The sequence below is a fragment of the Triplophysa rosa genome, unplaced genomic scaffold, assembly GCF_024868665.1.
Source record: "Triplophysa rosa unplaced genomic scaffold, Trosa_1v2 scaffold1_ERROPOS8542417, whole genome shotgun sequence".
In the NCBI taxonomy this organism is placed as follows: Eukaryota; Metazoa; Chordata; class Actinopteri; order Cypriniformes; family Nemacheilidae; genus Triplophysa; species Triplophysa rosa.
In genome coordinates this window covers 121775-149202 of record NW_026634217.1, presented here as the reverse complement: position 1 = coordinate 149202, position 27428 = coordinate 121775, and the positions used below count along the sequence as shown (strand labels likewise).

Genomic DNA, 27428 nt, shown 5'->3' with positions numbered 1-27428 from the left:
AGCACTGGTTTCTGTCAACATGGTTGCTGTGGAGAATCAGTATATCATTACTTGAGGAAATCTGCTTTCACTGAACTTTTGCCCTTTGTGTCTACTTCCCTGTGTGAATTTACTATGTCTCAAATCAAAACCAAGCAGCGGAACAAACAATTTGATAACAGCCGTAGAAACACGTACACCAGGACCGCTGTAAAATTTATAACTATTGCTTACAGTCTGTCAAAACCATAGACTGTATAAAACATGGACGTAGTGTCCGTGACGTCACCCGTAGGTTTCTGAGGAGCGTTTTTGAAGCCTAAAGTGGGAGAAGCCTGGCTGTCGCCACCTTAGCAGGGCATCACCGTGCGTCACTCCCGGAAAAACAAAAATGGGCAAAGAGGCGGGACATGGTTGGAGCTGAGGTGCCTGGTTGCTGAAACCACTTGTCACTCAAGTGGCCACACGCTTAATTATGCAGAATTTTAAGGCTTAAAGGGGTCATATGACACGCTAAAATGAATATTATCGTTTGTTTTAGATGTAGTGCAATGTGTATACACGATTTAAGGTTCAAAAACGTTGTATTTTCCACATACCGTGCATGTTTGTATCTCCTCATTTCCCAGCCTCTCTGAAATGCGCGGATATTTTACAAAGCTCATCAAAGGTGTGCTATGATTGGCCAGTTAACCAGTGCGTAGTGATTGGTCGAATGATGGAAATGTAACGCCTCTTACCATATTTGGAACATCAGGTACCAACGCAATTGTACTGACAGGTACGCCCACCTTACTTGCGTATACATTTGGGCGGTCTTAGTCAAATTATACCACGAACTGACGTAGATTTGTGGGGGTGTGGTTACACGAGGCGTTTCAGGCAGGTCTGGGTGAGCATTCACTTTTAGATAGAATTCATCTTTTGTTCTGACACTTTAATTTTTGCAATTTTACGTTTCTAATACATGCATGGGCAACTTATAACACACCAAAGACACAGAAAAACACGTATTCGCACCATATGACCGCTTTGGTATAATTTAAACACTGACATCGTTGGTTATGAAGGTATTTGAGAGGCTAATTAAAAACAACATCTGCTCTTCCGTTTTGGATAATATAGACCCTCTGCAGTTTGTCTATCGTCCCAACAGATCCACAGAGGATGCCGTTTCTCACATTCTGCACACCACTCTCACTCACGTTGACAACCCAGGAAATTATGTGAGGCTGTTGTTTATAGATTATAGCCTTTAACACTATAGATCCCCACAAAATGGTCTCTAAACTCAGGAAACTTGGTCTAAACACCTCCCTCTGCAACTGGGTTCTGGAATTTCTCGCAGGCAGACCCCAGGTTGTGAGAATGGGCCAGACCATCTCGAACACCAACACCCTGAGTACAGGTGCACCACAGGGATGTGTCCTCTGCTTTACTCTCCGTGTGTCCTCTCATAGCTCCACTTCTATCATCAAGTTTGCAGATGATACAGTCGTATTGGGCCTCATCTCTAACGATGAGGTACCCTACCTCGACGAGGTGGAGAAAGTGACATCATAATGTGAGTCAAACTGTTTCTATCTGAATGTCAGCAAAACCAAAGAACCGGTGGTTGACTTTAGGAGGAGACAGTAGCGGAACTACACCCCACTCGAGATCAGAGGCACACCGGTGGAGAGAGTAAGTAGCATTAAATACCTAGGAGTGCACATTTCCGAGGATCTAACCTGGACTCAGCAAACACAAACACAGGCAAAAAAGCCAGGCAACAGCTGTACCCTTGAGACAACTGAGAAAATTCAGGATCTCACCTGCGATCCTGAAAACTTCCTATACAGCTACCATTGAAAGTACATATATTGACTCAGTGCATACCATCGTGGTATGGAAACTGTTCTGCCCAGGACCACAAAGCCCTACAGAGAGTGGTGCGCTTAGCTGAGTGCATCGCTGGGTCTGCTCTCCCCTGTCTGCACTACATCTACTAAGGTGATGCAAAGTCAGGGCTGCCAAAATCATTAAAGACTCCACACACAATGCAAATTCTCTTCTGTCTACTACAGTCTGGTAGTCGTTTCCGCAGTCTGTTGGCCAAAACAGAGAGGCTCAAGAAAAGCTTTTCCCCCCAGGCCATTAGACTCCATAATATGGACACATCCCACACTTTAAGGACTACGATGGTGTAATGTCATTCACCAGCTCGTTGCACTTGCACTTTACCATTGTACTCATAATACTGTAATATATATTTGCACATTTTTTATTTCATTGCCATCTTCTGTCTACCTCAACACGGATCTCTTATTTAAACCCGTGTTTATCATAAGAGAACCATCTTTAAGCTTCTTATCATTTTCTTTGTATATTTTCTACATATATCGCACAGTCTTTGGAGTATACCAGATTAACATTATACATGTTATACATGTTTACAAAGTGTATGTGACAAATAAAATCTTGAATCTTGAATCATTAAACCCAGCTCATGTACCTACGTTTCAATATTGTCGGTGAAAGGGTACTTTTTGAAGCGGTTATGGGGAAACTTAAAAAGGTTACTGTTTTAAAACATTATGCAGATCATGAGTTTAAAAAAGATGGATCACATACAGTTACTGTTGCAAGTAAACTCAAGATGCTGGAAAAGCAATGATTGTGCGCGATCTCGAAGATGTTATTGAAGATCAGTGTCTTTAAAGGCTCAGGACAAACAAGACACTTCTGAAGAACTATAAAAAAAACATAAAAACAGACATAGTAACATAACACAGCATGTCAGGTTTATGTACACTTATGAACTGCAGAACTGAAAGACGACAACTCAATTGTTGAATGTAATAACATTTTAAAAATAAAATAATTATTCCAAAAAATATTTTAATATCAATACATACATGTCAAAAAAGTGGTGATCGCGGGTCTTCTTTCCATGCATGCGTAGACTTCTTCGAGATGTAAATTCTACTTGACTTTTCTGATGTCTCGTACAGTTTATTAATTCATCTAAATATGTCAAAGAAATGTATTTGAGTGTTGGATATCTACTATTTACAAGTCTAAATTAAGCACATATTTGGATTTTATTTAATATTGTAAAATTTTCCAATTATTCTTTGCAAAACAAATGTTTTTGTTGTTGTTTTTTTACAGTATTTTTACGGGTTATTTCTGTGAATTCGGTTAGTATTCTGTGTTGTGGACTGTATATGTAAATATGTTATGTGAAAAACGTGTTCAGGGCAATGTATAAATACATATACAAAAAACTGTTCTCCTTTCATTTCTCTTAAAATTATTAACTCAGATGTAGTCTTGAGGCGTATGGCGTATGTAAACGTATGACCCCAACTGTACACGTACAGTACACGTGTACACACACACACACACACTTCTTTGAGTAGCTTGCTCAACACTCATTGGGCCATTGGGAAATATGCATGTAACAAAAAACTATATAAATGTCACCAAAACAGATGACTTTCACACTTCAACTACAGACATTGACAGAAGATTTCATCTCTTAACACAGAAGAACATTTAGAGGCTTCAGGTAAGACATGACTTTACAATATATATTTGTGTTGGAAAGAAATGTGAGTAGTCACCAACAGATATTATTATTGTTGTTATTCAGAAATGATCCACATCTAAGGTGTAAACAGCACTCTGCTATATGCGTAATCTCCACATTACCATATCGGGTGTGCATTGTTTTTTAATAATTCAATGTCCTGTCATGTATAGTTAGTAGTGGGAAAAGTCAGCATTAAAAATGATTATTTAATTGTTTTGTTTTGTTGTATTTTTAAATATATTTCCTTTTTATAACATGATATAATACTTACTATTTTTTGAAACTATAATATACTTTATTGCATATTTTAAAATATATATTAATAAAATGCCTAATTTTCTAAAAACTGGATTGAACTTTTTGTATTTTTAATGTATGCAATGCTCAAAATGTGCATGGAAAATCATATTTTAAAAATGCATTACACTTACATGGTTCTTCACAGAGATGCCATAGAAGAACCTTTTTTGATTCCACAAAGAACCATTCAGTCAAAGGCTCTTTAAAGAACCATATCTTTCTTACTTTTTTTATAATCTGAAGAACCTTTTTCGCCACAAAGAACCTTTTGTGAAACAGACAGTTTCTTCAGATGTTAAAGGTTCTTTATGGAACCAAAAGGTACTTCTATGGCATCGAAGAACCTTTGAAGCACCTTGTTTAAGAGTGTACTTAATGTCCTGTTGTAGTAAAGGTTAAATTTGTAATTTGCATTTACTTTGACATTTATTTCAAAGAGTGTTAAAATGAATGACAAATATATTTTGTAGTGTACAAATGTCTCTTGTAATCATGATTTAAGTGTATATGTATTTAGTTCTGCAAGTTATGCTGGCAGAAATATGTCATGTTACAGTCATACAAACAAACCATCATGCACAAAACACTGCACACATATAATCTATAAATGTGAGTATTCTATAAGATTGCCAAGAAAACAATGACACTTTATTGCATGCAAAAATGCACTTACACTACCAATCGTAATATAAATCAGAGTTATTTTATTTTAAATAAACGTTTTATTTTATAGGTAATAAAGAACAGGTTTGCATGCTTTGAATCACACATCTGACATGTGGTTTGATGTCACAATGGACAAATTTGTCAGCGTCTCCAGAGTTTCATTGGATAGTCTATCTTACTTAGTTACATTAGTCTAACTTAATTTTACTGCATTGAAACTTTAATATATACAATTTTCCCAAATATCTAAAGAACCAAAAATTTTAATTATATTTAACATAATATGCTTGTGTAATACAACATTTGTGAAGATGATCATAATCCCTTCTGATCAATAAATGAGATTTACATCTCTAAAAAAAAGAATTACCCTAACTTAATTAATTAATTATTAATTAATTAATATACATTAAAATAATAAATAATGTGGCTTAGTAAATATCACAAAAATAAACGGTTATATTAACTTAATAAAATCTTTTAAAATAATCGATTTTTTCAGTGGGACACATTAAAAATTACATTAGAAATCCAACAGTTACTTTCTCTAAAATTGACATATTTTTCAAGTTTATTAATAAAAAGTAAGCTATTAAAAATAAATATTTAATTACCAAATTACCTTTTTTAATATACGCTTAATATTTTTGGTGAATTCTAATAAAAAAATTGAGTTACTCAGATTTATTAATTTTTTTTACTTACATTTACACAATTTAAACAGTATGTTTCATTGATTTCACAACTTTAAAATTGACTACATTTTTTTAGTGTAATTGTATTCATTTCCTCGTCTCCAGTACCGAATTTTCATGATCAACACCTATGCCTAATCATCACCTCAGCTAAAGACTTCACTCTCTCATCTCACTATCGTCTGGTCAAGTTATATACATACCTGACTACCCAGATACGTTATGAGGACGTATCTGGACCAGACCATATTTGACCAGCGACATACAAAATAACACCTCAGTGACGTAACTTTGTGATTCCCATATTAGTCGTGACGTTGTAACATTGGACTTTGTTGTAATGTGGTGATTACCTCCAAAGATGTACCTGGACCGGACCATTATCCTCGCAACAACATACCAAATATTGTTTCCGGGACGTGACGAGTACATCCCAATGACCAAACGAGAACTTTGTTTGTTCGTTTGTTTAATTTAATTTAAACATCGTCCTTCACAATATGGATGATTAAATTAATTTGTGAAACTGCGGTCTACATCAGAATCAGAGATCTTATTTAGATACTGAATCAAATGACACAAATAACCAAAGACTTCAACGTAATATAGAGGATTTAAAGCAGATTAACATTATATTCTTGTTTTACCACATAAATTTAGCGGGATGTCAGTTTTTTCAGTTCTCTGAAGGCCAGCTTCATGGGTGGACTGGTGGAGGTGGGGGGATCTGCCAAGTATCTGCATGACACTAAATCCACAAACCAACAGTCCAGAGTAACAATGTATTACAGTGAAACCACAAGATTTGAACAGCTCACTATGACCCACCTTAGCAAATTCACCAACCCTCAGGTGTTTGACCAAAAAACTGCAACTCATGTGGTCACAGCTGTACTGTACGGAGCTCAAGCCTTCCTGGTGTTTGACCGGACACTTTCAGAAGACGAAAACAAGCAAAAGATTGAGGGACAACTGAATGTCATGGTCAAGAATATCCCTACATTTTCTATTCAAGGAGAAGGAGCTGTAAAAATGAACGATGATGAGAAGAAGATAGCCGAGAATATCAGCTGCACGTTTCATGGTGACTTTCATCTTGAGCAGAACCCCACCACATACATGGAAGCCCTGCAGGTGTACAAGCAGCTCCCCAATCTGCTGAAGGACAATCCACAGAATGTGATTCCAGTAAAAGTCTGGCTGTATCCTCTTCATCTGTTAGACACGCAGGCAGCTCGGCTGGTGAGAGATGTCAGCACAAGCCTGGTGTCAAAAACTGAAGCTGTAATGGAGGTTCTGGAGGAGCTAGAGAGGAGATGCAATGACCTGTTCACTAGTACAATGGTTAATGTTTTCAGTGACATTAAAGAGAGGCTGAGCTCATTTCAGAGTTCATTCAGCACTTACAAGCTGGTTTTTCAGAAAGCACTGTGCAAAGTCTTGCCAGCTATTCGAGGAGGAGGAGAGGATGAGCAGTCACTAGTAAACATCTTGGAGATTCACAAAAACTCCGCTTTTAATGCCAGCATGCAATGGTTAGATGACGTAAAGTTTGAACTTGACCTCTTGAGTTCCTACACCAAATCTCTGAAGGTGATCAAAGCTGTAGACGCAGAAGGTCTGAGCACCATTCTCCTTAATCCTGATATTGATTTTGTGGTGTGCTTGACCTTTACATCACTGAGGTATGAAGACCAATATCTTTCAAGCCTAAAAGAGTTCCTGGAATCTGACAAGTTTAAGAAGCTTGAAGGAAACCAAACTTTTCATTCTGTGGAATCTGACTCAAAGTGGTTCAACAATGCAGATGTCATCACAAGTATGAGAGAGACCTTATCTCTCTACAAAATCTTCTCTGAGGCCAATAAAGAGGATAAGAAAATGTGCTTTATCATTTCTGCCATCTCCGATTCCTCTAGTCCAGGCTCCTCCATCTATCTGTATGAACAAGGCAAACTGACAGACAAACGGTTTCAGCCTGTGTCCAAGCCACCCGCACCCACAGTGAAGAGCATCCAGGGAAACACTGTGTCCCTGAAACTGCAGAAGTCTCAAACTGGAGAAACAGCACAGTACAGCGTGGAATACAGACCAGAAGAGAAAGAAAAGTGGCTTATCACAAACACAGCTGATGAAGATTTTACTCTGACTGGACTGGAGTCTGATAAGCAGTATTTGATGCATTACAAGATAGTGGGTAGAGTGGGAGTGAGTGAAGCCAGTGATACTGTCACTCTTTATTTAAGTAAATGTGATCTGCCCTCTTAAGTTACTATAAACATTTCCTCAAAAATATTTGTATGTATTTTATATTTATGTATTGCCCAATTTTGTTTGCTTTTTCAGCTCTACCTGTGATTGTGGGAGGGACAGGAGGTGGTGCATTCTGCTTTATGAGTAATTCAGAGAACACCATCCAGAAGATTCGCATTACTTATAACAAGGTCTGTGAAGGTTTTTGAATTCTATTTAAAAATTTGTGATGTACAGTATGTGCACCTGTTTTGCACATTTCATAAATACTTTCTCTGTTCCCTAGAATTCTATGTTCCCTCTGATACCCAGTTGCGTCTGTACCTTTAACACAATCCAGGTAACTTTTAACAATGGCAACGTGATTAACGTTGGTGGAGTACCAGAAAATGACCATGCAGAATGTGTCTTTGACAAAGATGAGAAAATTCTCGCTGCAAGGCTGTGGCCAAATGTTAGAAATGACAGGGTTGCAGGTTTGCAATTTGAGATTGCAAAAAGCAATGGTGAAAGAAGAACATTCTCAGTCAAGTGTCTACTGCTTGGTCAGCCTGTGAGTCTTGATGTGAAGTCAGGAAGATGTTATGGCATTATAGGGAGAAGTGGATCGCAAATTGACGCTCTGGGATTTTACTTTATTTAAATATCTTCAGCTTTGTTGCAGGCAGTATCCAAATTACAAAAAGCCTCTCATTTGCAGAGGTTTAATCAGCAGTTATACTAAATAGGCTTTGTTTTCTAAGATTAAAAATGTTAAAATTAAGTATTAGATTTGTTCAGTTTGATCAGTTAGAATACTCCTTATTTTCTAGTTTATTGGGATATAATAAACAAGTACTGTAAGACAAATAAGGGTGTGTTCACATTTGCCATGTTTTGTTGAATTAAAATACATTTAGCTCCTCCATCAGCTGCTCAAATAGTGATGCACTCAAAACCCACCTCCATCCCCAACTCCTCACATCTGAGTGGATCTATTGGGTCATCTTAATTTGATCCCATTATGCATCCTGAATTTTGTTTATTTTCACTTCTGAGTATTGATCCTTTTTTAGATGGTCTCCTTTTAGTATATGTATATAAATTTTGTGTATCACAATCAGTGTAAAGGATGTATATCCCTGTTATATGAAAATAATATGGTTCCCAAGTGAGGGATATGCATTGCACCACTCCTGCTCTGTTCGTGCAAGGCTGCATGAACAGGCGGAGAGTTTGCCAGGAACAGTTTCAGCTCTGAGAGAATATGCATAATTTAAAGATGTCCAATCACGCTACGACTTATGCTTTTAGGTTCACTGTAAAAATGCCAGTGTGAACTCAAAGCGAACAAGGACTTAATGCATTTTTCTTGGCCCGGGTCCAAAAGAATCAAGAGAACCAAATAACAAATATGAACACATCCTAAATGTTAACGTGTTAAACAAATGATTTAATCATTAAGCTGTTTATTTGGGGATAATCATTACATGGGGCTAATAATTTTCATTTTTTATATGCTGATTTTTAATGCATTCATTTTGTAAGCACAAAAATTAAATGTCAATGTACAATAAATAACTTGATATACAAAATATTTTTAAAGGAGCCATTCTTTTGCTGTTTTTGAGGCGTTTATTATGGTTTTTTGGTGTTTAACAGTGGATGTTCATGTTTCCAAAAAAAAAAAAACGCTTTATATTTCACATATTTCAAGTCTATTGTTCACCGCTGTCCCTCTTCTCACAAAACGACTATATAAAATTCCTCCTTCCGAAACTCTCTGATTGATAAAGCTGACCAGGTCTGTCGTGATTGGTTCCCCGCTTAGCGTGTGTGTGAAGATGTCCCACCCACACCATATCAGCGAGCTTCCACTTCTCAGGCTGTTGTGATTGGTCGGTCCCCCTCTCAGTGCACGTGTATTCATAAGCTTTGGCTTTTAGCAATAAACAGTAACAATGGCGTCAACTTCACTTCATCAGTTAAAAACATGCGGATCGATCGAAGTGTAACGGAGGTCTGCTAGTGCATGTGCAAACGTCAATCTTTGTAAGAGATCACAATTTTTTCCTACTATGGCGAGGGAAATGACACCGGACCGAATGGCGTCAGACCGGTTATATTAATTAACACTAATAACAGAAGCGTTAGTTTTGCCTTTTTATATTGGACCCGTATTCCTTTGGGCAGAGGTGATTAAAAGCGCTCTGAATAGTGACATCATGTACCCGGGAAGTAAAGGGCTGTAGTCCGATTCCAGCCGTTCTCTGTAGTCCTTGAAAAGCGAATTCTGTTAAAGACAATATCTCGCTTGGCACTGAACTTTGAGCTTTATCATTTTGCAGGTATTGTTTATGTTCTAAAAGCAACATTACACACTAACTAAAGGTTGAAAAATGGGATCGCGGGGAATGGGACCTTTAAAATGAACTTGTAGCCTACTTTATATGTTTTATTCCAGTTCTAAACATGTAATATATTCTAACAGTAATATAACAGAGAATTGAATATTATTCGAAAATTTGTAAAGAATTGCGTGACCCTGAATGACAAAACTTCTATTTAAGCTTACAGTATGGCTATCAACTGGCAACAAATATTCACGACATCTCATGAAAAAACCTAACAGTTAAAGTACCTTAGGTTACCACACCATGAATATGTGAAATTATCAAATATTTATCAAATATTAATAAGCCATAAACCCACCTTGCTGCAGCACCACACAGCCTTCAGGGTGCCTTCTAATGCTGTTCTTAACCCTGATACACTGAGTGTCTTTCGAAAAACAAATGTCCCCTTGTTATAGAGAAACAATAAAACAGCAAACACTTTTATTTTTTTATATGATATATTTTTTAATATTTTTAATGAATTTCACTTCCATACAAAAACATATTGCTGACAAATGGGTAAAACGCCATTTTAAGAATGTTGGCACAGAATAAAGATTTAAAAGTGTGATCATTACATAGAGTTTAATTATGTTTTTGTGGCCATCTGATGACAAGTGAATGTTAATATGTGAAGTACATGAATATTGATCAGCCTGTGGATCTTCTCAGAAGGTGAATGTTTAATTTTCTTGAGAAGTTGGAGAAGAACTGGAGAATGTTTACAGCCCCAAACAGCATCATGAAGCACCTTTATTTTTAAAAGTGTGTTTATGTAGTATACCCTAAAAATTAGGAAGAGTGAGTAAAGAATGTTTAGAAGAGTGAGCAAGGGAGTGGGTAAACGTAAAAAAAATTGTGTGACAGCTTTTTTTGTTTTATTAGTTGAATTAAGCTAAAATTGCACAAAAAAGATGCACATTTTTAAGTATTTGTTCAGGTGTATCCAGATTCTAGCATTCAACTGTATTTTTACTAATACGTTTTAATTCATATTTAGTTCAAGGGCACACAGACTTGCATGAAAAAATGCCATTTAAAAATAACTTTTGTTATGCTGGAATCCTGAAAGGGAAATAAAAGGGCTTTATGAAGATGCAGATTTTCCGGGAATTGCACAACTTTCTAGACCACCCTTGCTGCGTCGCCTACTTATAAAAGGCACTTAATGTATGGCATGTTTTTGTTATGGAAAAGTTCATACACTTTAGCATGTAGCAAAACAGTATGCACGCACTGGGACATACTGGCACAAAACAGCCGTTGTTGAGAACAAAGTGAACCATATGCCTCATTTAAGTGCTCCAACTACATAGACGTGTCCGCCATCTTGGAACGGTCCTCTGACGTCACTCACAGTTTGCTAGAATGGCCCAACACTGTGCAGCCAATAGAATAAAAAACAACACTGCGCAGCCATGGTTGTGGAAATCACGAGGACTTAAATTCCCCAAAAATGCGATTCCCTTTAGTTGTTGTCATGTTTTAGTTTAGCAAATATAATGTTCGAGTAAACAAAACAGTAAATTAGTTTTCATAATCACACACGTATAACTAGTTGCAAACATAGCCAGATTTTGAGTGTTAATGGACCAGATTTTGAGTGTTAATGGACCAGCTTTTGAGTGTTAATGGACCAGCATTCAGGGTTGCCAGATTTGTGAACCAAAATCATTCATTACAAGCCAAATATCCCTAATCCAAATATCAGAATTTAACATTCAAAAATAAAATAAATCAATAAATTTAGGTATTTATTATTTCTTGTACAATGTTTACTATTTACTACAGTCGTGGCCAAAAGTATTTGCAAAGTTTGCCTTTTCTGTATTTGTAGATTATTTTGCCACGTTTCTACGGTATACTGGATATCTTAAATTAGCATATCTTAAGTTTAAAGGCATTTAAAGGAACACTCCACTTTTTTGGAAAAAGGCTCATTATCCAACTCCCCCAGAGTTAATAAATTGAGTTTTACCGTTTTGGAATCTATTCGACCGATCCCCGGGCCTGGCGATAGCACTTTTAGCATAGCTTAGCATAGATCATTGAATCCAATTAGACCAGTAGCGTCGCGTTCAAAAATGACCAAAGAGTTTCGATATTTTTCCTATTTAAAACGTCTTGGTTACGGATGTAACCTCGGTTCCCTGATGGAGGGAACGAGACATTGTGTCAAACCGACAGAATGGGGTTTGTCTTGAGAACCTATCATCTTCTGAGTATTTAGAAAAGGCCAATGAAAATTGGCGAATGAAATTTGCATGCCGGGCTCCTCCCCGGATGTCCGGGTATAAGAGGGAAGCCGGCGTGCTCATTCATTCACCTTTGGTCTGAGGAGCCTATAGCATCCTCCCCCGACCGCTGGGGTGGGCGGCCAGTGTTGTGGCATGAGGGACACAACGTCTCGTTCCCTCCATCAGGGAACCGAGGTTACATCCATTACCAAGACGTTCCCTTTCTGTCGGTCTCTCGACGTTGTGTCGAACAGACAGAATAGGGTTCCTATGGAAAACGCCACAGCACTTAGCCACGTCACAATCTCTGCGGAGCGACGTTGACTGGCCTGGGCGAGTCAGACGAACACGCTAACGCGAAATTATGACCTTCCAGTGGAGAGGAATGGGGACCCAGAGCTTTCCACAAAAAGTTGGGAAGCCCCCTAACGCCGGCCGTCACGGGCGGAGGCCTAATTCTCTAAATGGCGAGAAGCCGCCCGGCACCGTACGGGCCACTGGGTAAGCATTATTCCCCCTGGGGGAAAAACGCTGCAGAGGCCACTACCTACCGTAGGGAGGAATTAGTGGAGACACCACATGGTCTCACCATCAGGGGAGAACTCATGGGAGGAAAGTGCGGACTGCAGGAGTTAACCGCAAGGTGGGAGTCCACCTGGGGAGGTCATGGGTTGCCAAGGTGGGAACCATTCATGAGGATACATCAGACGGAACAGCCCACGGAGGGGGGGTTACCACGTCTGGAGCACTAGGTCCGGTTAGAGCTATCTGGGAGGTAACTCAGCTGTTCCCCGGCCTAAGGGGGCAGGGCTGCTCTGCCCAGCCTGTCCCCTGGAGGGGTGCTTAGTGATGGATGGAATGCCTGTTCTTTACCCGAGGGGAAAGAAGTGAGGCGGGATCGCCACTGCTTCCGGAGGGGGAAGGGCTTCCGCAGGCGTATGCCCAACGGCTGCCGGTCCTACTTGTTGCCCTGCAGGACGCGGGCTGACACCGGTTCAACGCGGATGTTGTAGAACCTCGCGAAGGTATTGGGCGTAGCCCAACCCGCATCTCTGCAGATGTCTGCCAGAGAGGCACCCTGAGCCAGTGCCCACGAGGAGGTGACACCCCGAGTGGAATGCGCCTTAACTCCTAAGGGGCAGGGGCGACCTTGCGACCGGTATGCCAAGGATATGGCATCCACGATCCAGTGCGCCAGTCTCTGTTTGGAGACAGCTCTCCCCTTCTGCTGACCTCCAAAACAGACAAAGAGCTGCTCAGAGCTTCTGAAGCTCTGCGTGCGGTCCAAGTAGTGGCGCAGTGCGCGTACTGGACACAACACGGAAGGGGTTGGGTCTTCCTCCCCGGTGGGGAGTGCCTGCAAGTTCACCACCTGGTCCCGGAAGGGAGTAGTGGGAACCTTGGGCACATAGCCTGGCCGTGGTCTCAGGATAATGTGAGAGTCTCCAGGCCCGAATTCTAGGCAACCCGAGGACACAGAGAATGCTTGTAGGTCCCCTACCCTCTTGAAGGAGGCGAGTGCTACCAGGAGGGCCGTCTTTATCGACAGGCGAGAAAGATCGGCCTCTCCTAGGGGCTCGAAGGTGGGCCTCTGGAGGACCACTTCGAGGTCCCAAGAGGGTATAGGGCGCGGGCGAGACGGATTCAACCGTCTCGCGCCCCTCAGGAACCTGGTGACCAGGCCGTGCTGTCCTACAGACAACTGGATCGTGATGTGCGGCTATAGCGGCAACATACACCTTCAGTGTGGAAGGAGAGAGGTTCTTCTGAAGTCTCTCCTGGAGAAAGGACAGTACGTACCTGATCGAGCATCTCTGTGGGTCTTCTCCGTGAGAAGAGCACCAGGACGAGAAGATGCAACACTTGAAGGCATACAATCTCCTAGTGGCCGGGGCCCTAGCCTGTGTGAGGGTCTCTACCACCGCCGGGGGTAGGTCGCTTAGGATCTCCTCGTCCCGTCCAGGGGCCAGACATGGAGAATCCAGAGGTCTGGCCTGGGATGCCAAAACGTGCCCTTCCCCTGAGAAAGGAGGTCCTTTCGGCCAGGGGGGAGTTGTTGTAAGGTGCACCAGCTCTGAGAACCAAGTCCGGTTGGGCCAATAGGGCGCAACTAGTAGCACTTGATGCTCCTCTTCCCTGACCTTGCACAGGGTCTGTGCAATGAGGCTCACTGGGGGGGAAGGCGTACTTCCTCTTGTCCCGCGGCCAGCTGTGCGCAAGGGCATCCGTACCGATGGGACCGTCGGATAAGGAGTACCAAAGCGGACAATGGGTGGAGTCCGGGGAGGCAAACAGGTCCACCTGCGCCTGGCCGAACTGCTCCCATATGTGCAGAACTGCGTGAGGGTGGAGTCGCCACTCTCCACGAGGTGACCACTGACGAGAGAGCCGGTCTGTTGTCTGGTTCAGGTCGCCCGGGATGTGTATGGCTCGCAGGGAGCTGATCACCTGCTGACTCCACAGGAGGAGGCGTCGGGCGAGTCGTGTTAGCTGCCGTGAATGAACGCCACCCTGGTGGTTGATATACGCCACGGCAGCTGTGCTGTCCGACCAGACCAGCACGTGCCTGCCCTGCACGAAGGGTTGGAACCTCTTCAATGCAAGTAGCACAGCCCACAACTCTAGGCAGTTGATATGCCAACGCAGGCGGGGGCCCGTCCACCGCCCCGACACTGCGTGCCCGTTACACACAGCACCCCAGCCCTGAAGGGAGGCATCTGTCGTTACCATGACGTGTCTTGATACCTGCCCTAGGGGGACCCCCTCCCGTAGGAAGGCCATAGACGACCAAGGGGTCAGGGTGCGCCGGCAGAAAGGCGTGATGACCATACGCCTGCTGCCGGTGTGCCACGTTCTCCAAGGAACTCGACTCTGTAGCCAGTGTTGGAGCGGTCGCATGTGCATCAACCCGAGGGGGACCACCCCTGCCGAGGATGCCATGTGCCCCAGGAGCCTCTGAAATGCTTCAGGCAGCGTAACACTGACCGGGCGCGCTCTGTAGTCAGTCGTGCTGTCATGGAGACGGAGTCGAGTTCCATACCGAGAAAGGAGATGCTCTGCGTGGGGGAGAGCTTGCTCTTTTCCCAGTTGACCTGTAGCCCCAACCGATCTAGGTGCCGGAGCACCAGGTCCCTGTGTGTACACAACAGATCTCGCGAGTGAGCCGAGATGAGCCAGTCGTCGAGATAGTTGAGTACCCGCACACCTTCTTCCCTGAGGGGAAGGAGGGCGGCTTCCACGACCTTCGTAAAGACTCGTGGAGACAGGGACAGACCGAAGGGGAGGACCCTGTACTTTTATGCCCGTCCCTCGAACGCGAACCGCAGGAACGGCCAGTGTCGAGGGAGGATCGAGACATGAAAGTACGCATCCTTCAGGTCGAAAACCATGAACCAGTCTTCTGCGTGACCATCCTGAAAGGCAGCTTGTGTAGGTGTCTGTACAGAACACGCAGATCCAAGATAGGGCGCAACCCTCCGCCTTTCTTGGGGACAATGAAGTACGGGCTGTAGAACCCGCTGAACATCTTGGCCGGTGGGACGGGCTCGATCGTTCCCTTCACCAGAAGGGAGGCGACCTCCGCCTGCATTACGGGGGCATCTCTGCCTCTGACTGAGGTAAAAAGGACGCCCCGGAACTTGGGCGGACGTGTAGCGAACTGAATCGCATAGCCGAGACGGATCGTCTTCCTCAGCCAGCCTGACAGTCTGGGAAGCTGAGACCAAGCTCCCAGAAACCGACACAGGGGGACTAGAGGTTTTATCTGCTTCATCGCCCCCGCGGAGGGTGGTTCGATGGCTAGCAGTACGGATTCCTTGCTGGGGGAGGACCCCCGGGGAGGAGATCGGCTCTGCTGTTTTTCCTGCCTGGCGATTGTCCAGCTCAACGCACTGTCTGTCTTAGAGTGCTGAAGGCTGGTGTTTATACTCGACATTGCGCTTCGCCGTGACGCAATGTCGAGTTGCCATCCACCGTCGACCAGAGGGTGGGAACGGCTGTGAAAACCCAGAGAGAGAGGAAGCTCTTTTTGTGAGGAAGTGGGCGCTGGCCCCCCAGGGGGGACCAGCTGATGGTAGGACGGGGCAGAAACCGTCCCTATCCGACCCAGCGATGGAGTGGCTGGGATCGGGCCCGGTGGTAGTCTCAATCTCCCTGGGGTCTCTCCGTCAGGGCCGCTTCTGCTTCCGCGACGGCTGCTGACAGGGAGGCGGTTTCCTCTTTGACGTCCTTTTCCGGGAGGCAGCCTGAGAAAGGGGGCACTGGAGCCGGAACCGGAGTCGAAGAGGGCCGAGACTGCTGGGAAGCGGACGCCGCTCGGGATCTCGAAGGCATGACGGCGGCCGAGTCACGGCGGGGCAGGATGTGTCTGATTGCCTCCGTCTGCTTCTTCACCGTTGAGAACTGCTGAGAGAAATCCTCAACGGTATCACCAAACAGCCCTCCCTGCGAGATGGGGGCGTCAAGAAAGCGAACCTTCTCGGTGTCCCGCATATGCGCAAGGTTGAGCCAGAGGTGCCTCTCTTGGACCACCATGGTGGACATCGCCCGACCCAAGGCCCGTCACCTTAGTCGCCGGTAGAGCGAGATCGGTGGCGGTACAGAGTTCCTGCATTACCGTTGGGTCGGTCTTGCCCTCGTGGAGCTCCTTCAACGCCTTGGCCTGATGGACCTGCAGGATGGCCATGGCGTGGAGGGAGGAGGCGGCCTGACCCGCAGCCGTGTAAGCCTTCGACACCAGAGATGCCGAAAATGTACATGCCCTGGATGGGAGTCTAGGCGAGCCCTCCAGGTGGCCGCTGTCTGCGGGCATAGGTGCACCGCGACAGCACGCTCCACCTGTGGGATCTCGACATAGCCCCTGGCCGCCCCACCATCGAGGGAAGTAAGGGCGACTGAGCCTTTCTGATTGTAACAGGCTGTGAGGGGCGCGTTCCAAGTATTACTCAGCTCCTCATGCACCTCTGGGAAGAACGGGACCAGAGCTGGGCACGGCTTGGAGCTGCGCTCAGACCCCAAGTACCACGTATCCAACCGCGAGCGCTGGGGTAAAGGCGGTGCTGTGCACTGCAGCCCAATGCTCGCGGCGGCCCGGAAAAGCATGGTTGACATCTCAACGTCCGCTTCTTCCTGGGCTCGACCCCCCGGGGGAGGGAGCTCCGAGGAATCGTCGGGGTCGGATGCCAAAAGATCGCCCTCCGATGCTGTGATCGACATCTCATCTTCGTCACGCACTTCCGAGTACGTGGCGGAGGAACAAGACGGGGTAGGACCGTCTTTTAAGGGATGGTCAGACGAGCGAGACGGGGCGTGAACGGTCCGTGAGCCTGCGGCTGGCGGTTTAACATTCACAGTGATCCCCATATCACCCCCGGTGTTAACCGAAGCGGACGGCAGAGCCGTAGTCACTGACGTCACGGATCGGGTAACAGACGAGGTGGTGGCTTTATCCATGAAGAATACCGCCACCTGTGACCGCAACGTCTGGATAGGCATCCGCCCGCAGTGCGGGCAGGATATATCCACGAAGGCTGCCTCAGCGTGCCGGAGACCCAAACACCTGAGACAGACATCGTGTCCATCCCCTTCCTCAATGAGCATGTCGCACCCAAGAGAACAGCGGGACATGCCACACTGGAGAAATTTGCTCTTTAAAAAAAAAAAAAAATTGCTCAGACACTTCCGGAACTGCCGAGACGCCCAGGGGAAAATCGCTGCAGGAAGGGACCGTCCGCTGCACCATGTCGTAGATTTCCAGCAGGATAGGACCAGCGAAGATCTGGATAGGATCAGCGAAGATCTGGAGACGCTCATCAGATGCTTAGGCTCTGAAGAACAAAAGGTGAATGAATGAGCACGCCGGCTTCCCTCTTATACCCTGACATCCGGGGAGTAGCCCGGCATGCAAATTTCATTCGTCAATTTTCATTGGCCTTTTCTAAATACTCAGAAGATTATAGGTTCTCAAGACAAACCCCATTCTGTTGGTTCTACACAACGTCGAGAGACCGACAGAAAGGGAACGGCACTCTTCTGTAGTTATATCATGTGCTAAGACTGGCGGAAAATGAAAAGATGCGATTTCTAGGCAGATATGATTAGGAACTATACTCCCATTCCGGCGTAATAATCAAAGAAGTTTGCTGCCGTAACATGGCCGCAGCAGGCGTAGTGATATCATGCCGTGCATTTCCACATTTGAAGCATGTGGAAATGCGCTGCATGATATCACTGCAAAACTCGGTAAAACTCAACTTATTAACTCTGGGGGAGTTGAATGAAAAAAAAGTGGAGTGTTCCTTTAAAGTCAATTTTTAGTGTTGGGCCTTGATTTTCAAAATCTCTGTAATTGGCTCTGGCATGCTGGATATTAGCTTTTGCACAGCAAAATTGCCAGTGTTAAAAAATGTCAAATTAACACTCGCAGTGTATATAATCCACACTCTCAAAATTTGTGGGCTTCTGTTTATCCACTCGCTTTTTGAGGATTAACATAGGTTCTCTATATGGGATTGACATCAGGTGAGTTGCTTTTTTTTGCAATTATTTAAAATGCATCTGATCACTCTACATAATAATCTATAAACAATGTGAATATGTCAAAATCAATTTACAGAAATTAAATGTACCAACAATGTTTTTCCACTTAAATTTAAATACACTCTGGGGTTAATAACGAAGTCTATAGTATAAGCAATTAACACTGGTGTCCGTGTCTTTTGCGTCCTGTCTGCATAAAAGCTCCAGAACATCTGACAACTCATGAGGTAAAAGATGCATGAAGACCCTGCAGCCTCTGACCTACAAAAGCACCATTATTATTTAGTCACAAACTCTACAATCTTACCAACCGTGTGACTGCAAAGAGATTATGAGACAGATGTACACTGTCTTGCATAGAGAAATTTGAACAGAGACAGATGAGAAGAGGTGGAGACTTCCACTCTGGATCATCTTTGAAACAGGGCATGATGGGTCTAATTATGGAAACTGAAAAAAAGTGATTAGACAAACTGTTGATTTTCCTTAGAGATCGAATTATATTAGAGATTATATGCACTACATAACACCGTTCAAAAGTTTAGGGTCACTTGACAATTTTTTTTCATTTGTCTGAATGTGTAAAGTTAGTTTTAGATTTTGTATTTAATGTAATACATTTCTTTATTATAAAGCCACATTTTTAGTAAAACATGTCTTTAAGATGGATGACCTTGACTGGATAATGAAGATAAAGCAGGGAAAAATTGTAAAAACTATCCCAGGGTGAAACCTAAAGCAAAAGTTTGATAACATGACAAGAAAACATTCCTGCAAATTCTAAGCAACGTTTTGATGTAATTTGGATAGTTCTTATAGCAAAATATATGTTATTCCATAGGTTACTTTCTAGTTTTCTTAGCTTAGTTTACTTCCAACATGGAAAAATACAAATACAGAACGAGTCAATAATCCTAAACCTTCGACCGATATAACCAAGATACAGGGAGCCTGATCCTTACAACCTGACTGCTGCAACCTGAAATACTATATTAGCAACGCCATTAAATCCATCATTATTTAAAGACACATAATGCACACATCAGATTTTAAATCAAGGTGCTATGAGTCATGAGATGCTTTCTTTTAAAGCATTTACTGTATTAGGTAAAAGTGCAATTCACAGAAGGGAATGTTACATGAAAGTACATTTATGTAATGTGCTATCTTCTAAAATGTTTTGTTTAGCCTAAACAGCTTAAAAACATTCAGCTTCATCATTTTGTTTCAGCACTTGTTTAGGTTTGCCATCACACTGGTAACGTCTGTTATATTTAAATTGGTCATGCAACTGATTTATAGGTAAATCCATCTACTTGGTAAGATCCTTCATGATACGCAAAGAAGAGCCTCTGTATCCATCACCAAAGTGATTCCAGTGGTTCAGGTAGTGGAAAAGTTGGTATACTTGTTGCCTCTTTGCAAATCCATCAGTCTTTGGGATCTTCTCATGGTAAGTGTTGTAAAAGGAGCTCCCAAAGCCACTGAACATGCCGGCGATAGCTAGCTCAAACTCTGAATGTCCATAAAAAGATGCTGGGTCGAAGATGATGGGACCATCGGAGCACTCGGCCACGTTTCCATCCCAGAGGTCTCCGTGGAGAAGAGCTGGCACCACCTCTATGCCAGTAAACAGCTGATGGAGGTTGAGCTAAACGGATCACGCGCACCGATGAATGAGAGACGTAAGGACATCTGCATTAGCTTGCAGTTCCCTGAACAAAACAAGGAATACTTCCCAAAAAATCATGGGTTTTGGTACGGCTGTTTACTGACCAGGGGTGCGTTTCCCGAACAGCAACATAGCTCGTTGGTTAACCACCATAGTACGATAAATCGTTTGGGAAATTAATGATGTAGTTACGACTGTTTCCCAAAACCGTAGTAACTCTGTCGGTGATCAATCGTTTGAACCAAGTTGGTTCAGCAGTCTAGTTGATGACGCCACACAGGTGGTGGAGTAACGATGTCAACTAATAAATACGTTCAGATCAAGTTAATGTCAGATTCTTGCTTTAAATGACATACATTGTATTTAAAGACTACTTCTGTTATCCTATTTTTGTTATAGATTGTTTTACTTCACGATATTTAATTCATTCATAAGTTTGCTCCTAGGTCACTCAGCCCAGGGATTCCCCAGGGTCCTAGAGCAAGTATATGCACATTTTCAAAAAACAGTGCTTCTATTTTCTTGACAAACTAAAAGATGTCAAATTAAATTAGTATATATTTAGAATGATGGATAACTGCATGCTGCTTGCTTGCTTTGCTCCAAAGCATGATGCATGTAAGTTAATTAAGGAACTATGCTTCTAACCACGCAACTTTGCGTCGCTGCATACGATTCATCATTGGAACGATGGTTTCGGGAAACACTTGAATTGTTGACCTATGCTGGAACGACAGAACTTGCGGCCATAGTTGGCTAACGATGCTTTTGGGAAACGCACCCGTGGTTGTTGTCAATTAAAAAGGTATTTGTGATGTGATCTGGGAAAACCCAACACATGGTGAAAATGTACATATTACAGTTTTTGATACCATATGAAAGCTGGGTTCAAGCCCTTTCCAAATCAGTTTTTACAAAAGTTATGGCTATCTGAATTCGGAAGAGAGCTATGATTTTCAGGAACGGAATTTGGAGAAAAATGGGTAAGACAAGTTAGGTGATGAAAATAAAAGTCAAGTATCACAAGTAAAAGTCACTTTACTGTTGAAGTCACTTTACTGTTACTTTAGTGTTGAAGTCTATAAAAATACTGTATAAAACTGTTTGAATAAAACGAAAGTAAGGAAAATGGTGCTGGACCCAGCACCCGAAATAATACCAATACACTTCAAAACAGCCTCCATTATTCGCAAACGGTGGATAAAACCTTGAAAAATGATATATGAGCCGCACGGGACTAATATTATCACAGGACCTCGGTGTTCATCAAAATATGGTAGGTAACATGTGGGGGAATTTTTACTTTACAAATTACAGACATGGCCGATTCGCATGGGATTAAGATCACAGACAACCTCTGCAATTATTACAAATGACTAGAGGTCCCCAGGTAATACTAATCCCGTGCGAATAGGGCTATCAGGGCATATCAAGTGATCTCTAACAAAGCAATAGTGATGCATAGTACAAATATGTTTTACTCGCATAAGATTGCTGTGCCATTCCTATCGGATCCAATATTGACTGCACAGCACTGCTTTTTAATTTTAGTCTCTCAGCAAATCCAGCGTCGACCTGTGCCTTGTTCACAAAGGAATCCGCGGTAATGTTTTACCCACGTCAGCTGGAACGTTTTTAAAAATAAACTTCAACCACGCATTACTAATGTCGGAATAATAACAGTTGTAATTTCAGTAACTAGGGCATTTTCAGTTCTGACACTTACAGGATGTTCACTTGAATATGATTCCCTCTTATATAACAAAAGCTCGGGTTAAAATTGATGTCTTAATTCATGACTCCTTTAAGAGAGGGAAAGTTATGAGTGATTTTTTGCAGCTCTGCCGGCATGTCCTTAAACATCAGCTAGCCACTAAAAATCACTATTTTTCAGCAATAAACAAGTACATTTAGCCACAATATTTTCAGAGATGATAGACAAAAGTTATAGAATAATAATTTAATGAAAACCAAATTTTGACAAAAAATTGACTTTCTATCTATTTTTTGATATTCCTGAAAACGTCCAAGCGCGACATCCGACGGGTTTTCCCAAATCGCATCATATTTGCTTTGTGTCAGTTCCAGAATCTACCACAGCCATGTGATTTGTAACCTGTATTTTTTGTTGTAGGAGTATTTTTTGTTTGAATAAAGATAAATGGTAATAAGAATCAGAGATGTCTGCTTTACCTGTAATTTGGCCCACAATTCACGAGCTTCTCTGTCTCCATATGACTGCTCCACCATGCCAAGCTGGTGCTGAAGCCTTTGCTGGGCATAAAAAGACACCCAATCATCCTGCCAGTCATTTACCTGAAAACAGGAAAAACCTTTTATTTAAAAAATAACATATCCAATATTCTCCGACTATGATTTCATCAATGCTCTTGATCATACCACAGATGCTCACCTGGGGGAGGTAACCGCAGCATGTGGTCACATGAAACCCAAACTTGTTGACAACTTCCGACTGTTCCAATCCTTTTCCTTTATAAACACAGAAAACACATTTGGAAAAAATCAAGTCCTATCAGGCAATTGAAATGACCATATTTAAACACATTACCAACAGTCTGCATCTCTTTCTTTTGTTTCTCCATCTGTCTTCTGTTGTGAAGGTGTAGATTAGCCAGCTGTTCCCCCAGCTTGGATGAGTATCTACATAAGCATAACACATCGTGAACTTTAAAACAATGTTATTGATCACTGTCCACTGTATGACCACTGTCATAAATTCTTCTTAAAGGAACAGTTCACACCAAAATGAAAAATTGATTTTTTTTAACAAAATAGAAACCAAAACAAGATCAAAGCTCTAAATTCAAATATGGATGTACTTCAATAACTTCAAATCTCATTGGTATTTGCTTGTCTTGTGACAAGCTGTCACATGATATTCCATTCCACAAGACACGCAGAAACCAATGAGATGTGTTTGTTTTGAGAAAAAAAATCTCTCACAAACCAATTGTTTAACATCATGTATTAACAAAATATTGGCTTACTCAATTTGGATTATTTATGATGGACGGATGACCTTTTTGAGTTCCTGGTGTAATGTGGAATTGATAAAAGTTATATCTGTGATGAGGGTACGAGGATCAGTAAATTATGAGAGAATGTTCATTTTTAGGTGAACTAATTCTTCACATGATTTTGGGTCATACTTATTTAAGATTCTCATATCCACATGTTCCATTATAAGAAGAGCTCCGCTTCTCTCAAGGTCCACAACCTTCATAGGTCTGGGTACTTTGACTGTGTTTGTTGACAGGATCGCTTCCAAACTTGCCATCTCTCCATCAAACATCCTCCTAGCCTAAGGAGCAGGACAGTGTAACAATATTGTACACTCAGCTGAAGAGTGGATACAATTCACAATACTGTAACTTTAACAAAATTTAAAAAGAGAAATTTAACAAACAGATGTGTCACATGGACTATTTATCAATGTCTTTACTAACTGTATGCTTTACTAACTTTGTTGTAGGGCTGTGCTGATAAACGATATCATATCGAATCGCGATAGAATGTATTTCAAAAACGATGATAAGCTATTGTCATTTTGACTCGATATGGATTAATCTTACAGTCTAACAGAACGCAGAAATAAACGCAACAACAGTCAGTCAGCGTGCAGCTTTTAGCATGCGCGTCAAAGTACAAAGTCCATTTCATACCGCACTCGAGTTGTCATCACGCGGTTTATCAAGTGGGCAATTCCAACGTTATGGACGTGACATTTTGCGTTATGGACGTGACATAAAAATGCTCAGAGAATGAATTTGTTAAGTATATATTGAACCATCTGTTTATATTTTACTGAACCCTTGTTGACAGAGTCTAAACATCATAAAATGTCAGTCTAAGAAAAAAAATTCAATTTAAAAAAGGGAAATAAACATGCGTTATGGATGTGACAAAAAAAGGACGCGGTTTTTGGGAGACAATAAACTTTGTAGGATTTCTGTAAAATAAAATGCACAATCCTGAAGCAATAATACCCAATGAATGGAGAAGGGATGCCTCTTTATAGAACATAAAATAGTTACTTTATATCAATTTTCATGTGTCCATTTATGAGGAATATGTAGCGTTATGGATGTGACAATCCTGAAAATGGCACTTACCTGACTATGAAAAATCATGCACAAAAATAAAACAAATGCTTTACAAATTTGAATAGAGATCTCACATGGCTGTTTGAACCACCAAATGTTAAAATCTGTGCTGTTACCATAGTAAAAACCGCTGGTAAAAACTTTATTTTTTCATGGTAAGGTTGACATTTTCACGGAACTGCCCACGTGTCTTATTTTTCTTTCGCAATCGCCGGATAAACAAAACAAACTTGAGGCGCAATTGCAAGCGAGTTACTTCGAAACTCAAGCACAAACGTTTTTATATCCATCGTTAACATATCTGCTAACATGAGCTGGTGCTTATGAAACAAACCACCGCTGCCCTGTACAGATTAGAGATGTAAAGAAGTGAGTTTGTGTGCACATTAAAATATTGAACCTTGTATGTAAGATGCTTGCATGATTAAAGAAATGTACTACAGTTTATGTGAGATGTCTTTAAGGTTCACTGAATACATTGAATGAATCCCACTACTCGAGCAAGACATTATTGCAGCGTTATGTATGTGCACAGGTGCTGAGCCAATAGCGTTCGAATGTACACAGTAACGGAGCCCTTTCATTGGTTGAATGTACTGAATGAACACTCCCTTTACTTAACGAGTCAATTGAGTCAAAATGAGACTGAATGAACTGGTACATGTTGTTTATGGCCTAATATCCTCTGTGTTGCAACAGTGCATTAATTTAATTGAATTTTAACTGGTTAAAGATTAACTTTTGTTAATAAACTGTATTTAAAATAGATTCTTTTAAATACAGTTTTTTAATTAAATATATATCAAAATAAATATCGTTATAGATCAATATAGAAAAAACTATCGAGTTTACTTATTTGCCATATCGCCCAGCCCTACTTTATTGTGTTGATGTCTAAGGTCAGATAGCCCTCGGACCTTATCAAAATATCTTAATTTGTGTTTCGAAGACAAACAGAGGTCCTGGGGTTTTCGAACGACTTAATTCATGACAGAATTTTCCTTCTTTGGCGGCGGTACCGTTTATAATTGAGAAAGGAATTAAGAAAATCTAATTCATTTCATGAAGCAGTACAAAATATAAAGTGCTCAGAGTTGGTTGAACACAAAAGGCATAGCAACATGTTGGCAGGCCAACCAATGGGATTTTTTATATAAAAAATGGCCAGTTCTTCAAAACATAATATTCCACAATTTATCATTATAGCCCTGCTAAGGATAGATATACAGAAAGATAGAGGAGAGACTGAAATAGAGATAGAAACTTACATATATCAGAGCTTTCAATAGCACTTTATGTTTATAGTTAATAATATTAGTGCATATTATATAATGCATTACAAATCAGGATAAATGTACCTTTACAATAGACTATTTATTGACACATTTCTACACAGACAGACTCTTCATATATATTTATAGCATATGATATCAAATAATATATAATAGGAAAGTTTACTACATTCGCGTTACGTGTTTAGTTGCAAGTGTATAAAGATAAAACAGTAACAAAACTTGAGAGCATGTAGATTTTAATATGGGAACTTGTAAAGTAGGTATTTGTACTGGTATCCTACACTAAAATGTACACTCGCAGCCCCAATGTGAAAACTTGTAAAATAAAAAACTGAAGTTGAATGTTGAGATTTGCACTCGTGGACAAAAGTCACAAATCTGTCTTCTGAATTTGCAGAACAATAGTCACAAATGTGAAAACTGGCATTCACAAAATACATTGGCACAAAATACAAATGCATAGCACATATTTACACATTTTCCTAGATTCAAGGCGTGATTCTAGGACAGATTTGCAGCAGTGACAGATTTGAGAGGTTGTAGGTGCCTATTTGTGGTTGCAATTCAAATCTGAATCTAGAAAAACGTGTAAATACAGTATGTGCTTTGCATTTGTGAATGCCAGTTTACACATTTTTGACTATTTTACTGCAAATGCAAATTCTGAAGACAGATTTTTGACTTTTGTACACGATTGCAAATCTCAACATTCAACTGCGAGTGTACATTTTAGTGTAGGATGCCAGTACAAATACCTACTTTACAAGTTCCCATATTAAAATCTACATGCTTTCAAGTTTTGCTACTGTTTTATCTTTATACAAGAGCGCATGTTTGGAGTCAATGTAAAACCAATGCGTTAAGCAAACCTCATTTTTGTGGTTGATTTTGATGAACACTCTTCCAGTGTCAGTGTCATAGCTCTGGCCTTCACTGATGCATCCTCCGCCCGAGTGACCAGCGCGTTTCAACAGAGACGTGCCCAGCTCGCGCTTTAACAACGCCTCCATCTCCCACTGCACAATACTCCATACACACACAAACAAAGGCAATCATGTAAAAGATGTCACTTTCTATACAGCAGATTTACATTGCTGCAGTCTACTCACAATTCACGAACGACTGGCTCATGTGTTTACAGCACTTGCCGGACTAGTGTTGTTGTTCAGCAAGATGTCAAAATAAAAGTCCCGAATTATTTCGGGTTCTTTTACTTATCCATTTGGCATAAGGTAAAGTTTTTAGAATAATAAGTCTGCCTTTGATAAGTTTAATAAGTCTAAAAAAATAGATATTTGGAAGAATGTCTGTAACCAAGATCTCATCCCCCATTGACTCCCATAGTATTTGTTTTCCCTACTATGGCAGTAATTGGGGGCTGAGCTCTCTTTGGTTACAAACATTCTTCCAAATATCTTCCTTTGTGTTAAGCAAAACAAAGAAATGTATACAGGTTTGGAACAACCTGAGGGTGAGTAAATGATGACAGAATTTTCATTTTTGGGTGAACTATAATTTCAATTACTCTCATGTTGTCCCACAACCGTAACACCTCTGTTCATAACATTAATGAATATATTTTTGATGAAGTCCAAGAACCTTTCTGACCCCCCCCCAACAACACAACAACCATCTTCAAAGTGTAGAAAGTGTATGGATTATGGAGGAATTTCATGATATGTCTTTATGTTTTTGATCTGTCTTTATGTTTTTGATCA

At 41.5% G+C, this 27428-nt stretch overlaps 2 protein-coding genes across 2 annotated transcripts; one reads left to right on the top strand and one right to left on the bottom strand.

Annotated features, from left to right (window-relative positions):
* Positions 1-1257: 1257 nt before the first annotated feature.
* Positions 1258-8113, top strand: LOC130549962 (cytolytic toxin-alpha-like). Its single transcript, XM_057327286.1, has 4 exons — positions 1258-1530; positions 5878-7468; positions 7564-7665; positions 7794-8113. The coding sequence occupies exons 1-4, from the start codon at positions 1258-1260 to the stop codon at positions 8111-8113; spliced, it is 2286 nt and encodes a 761-aa protein (XP_057183269.1).
* A 9930-nt stretch (positions 8114-18043) lies between these two features.
* fn3krp (fructosamine 3 kinase related protein) lies at positions 18044-26888 on the bottom strand. Its single transcript, XM_057327293.1, has 7 exons — positions 26820-26888; positions 26580-26736; positions 23462-23613; positions 22861-22952; positions 22705-22781; positions 22485-22607; positions 18044-20270 (listed from the first exon to the last, which is right to left on the bottom strand). Exons 2-7 carry the CDS (start codon positions 26718-26720, stop codon positions 19932-19934), a joined length of 924 nt encoding a protein of 307 aa, XP_057183276.1. The 5' UTR covers positions 26721-26736; positions 26820-26888; the 3' UTR covers positions 18044-19931.
* Positions 26889-27428: the final 540 nt, after the last annotated feature.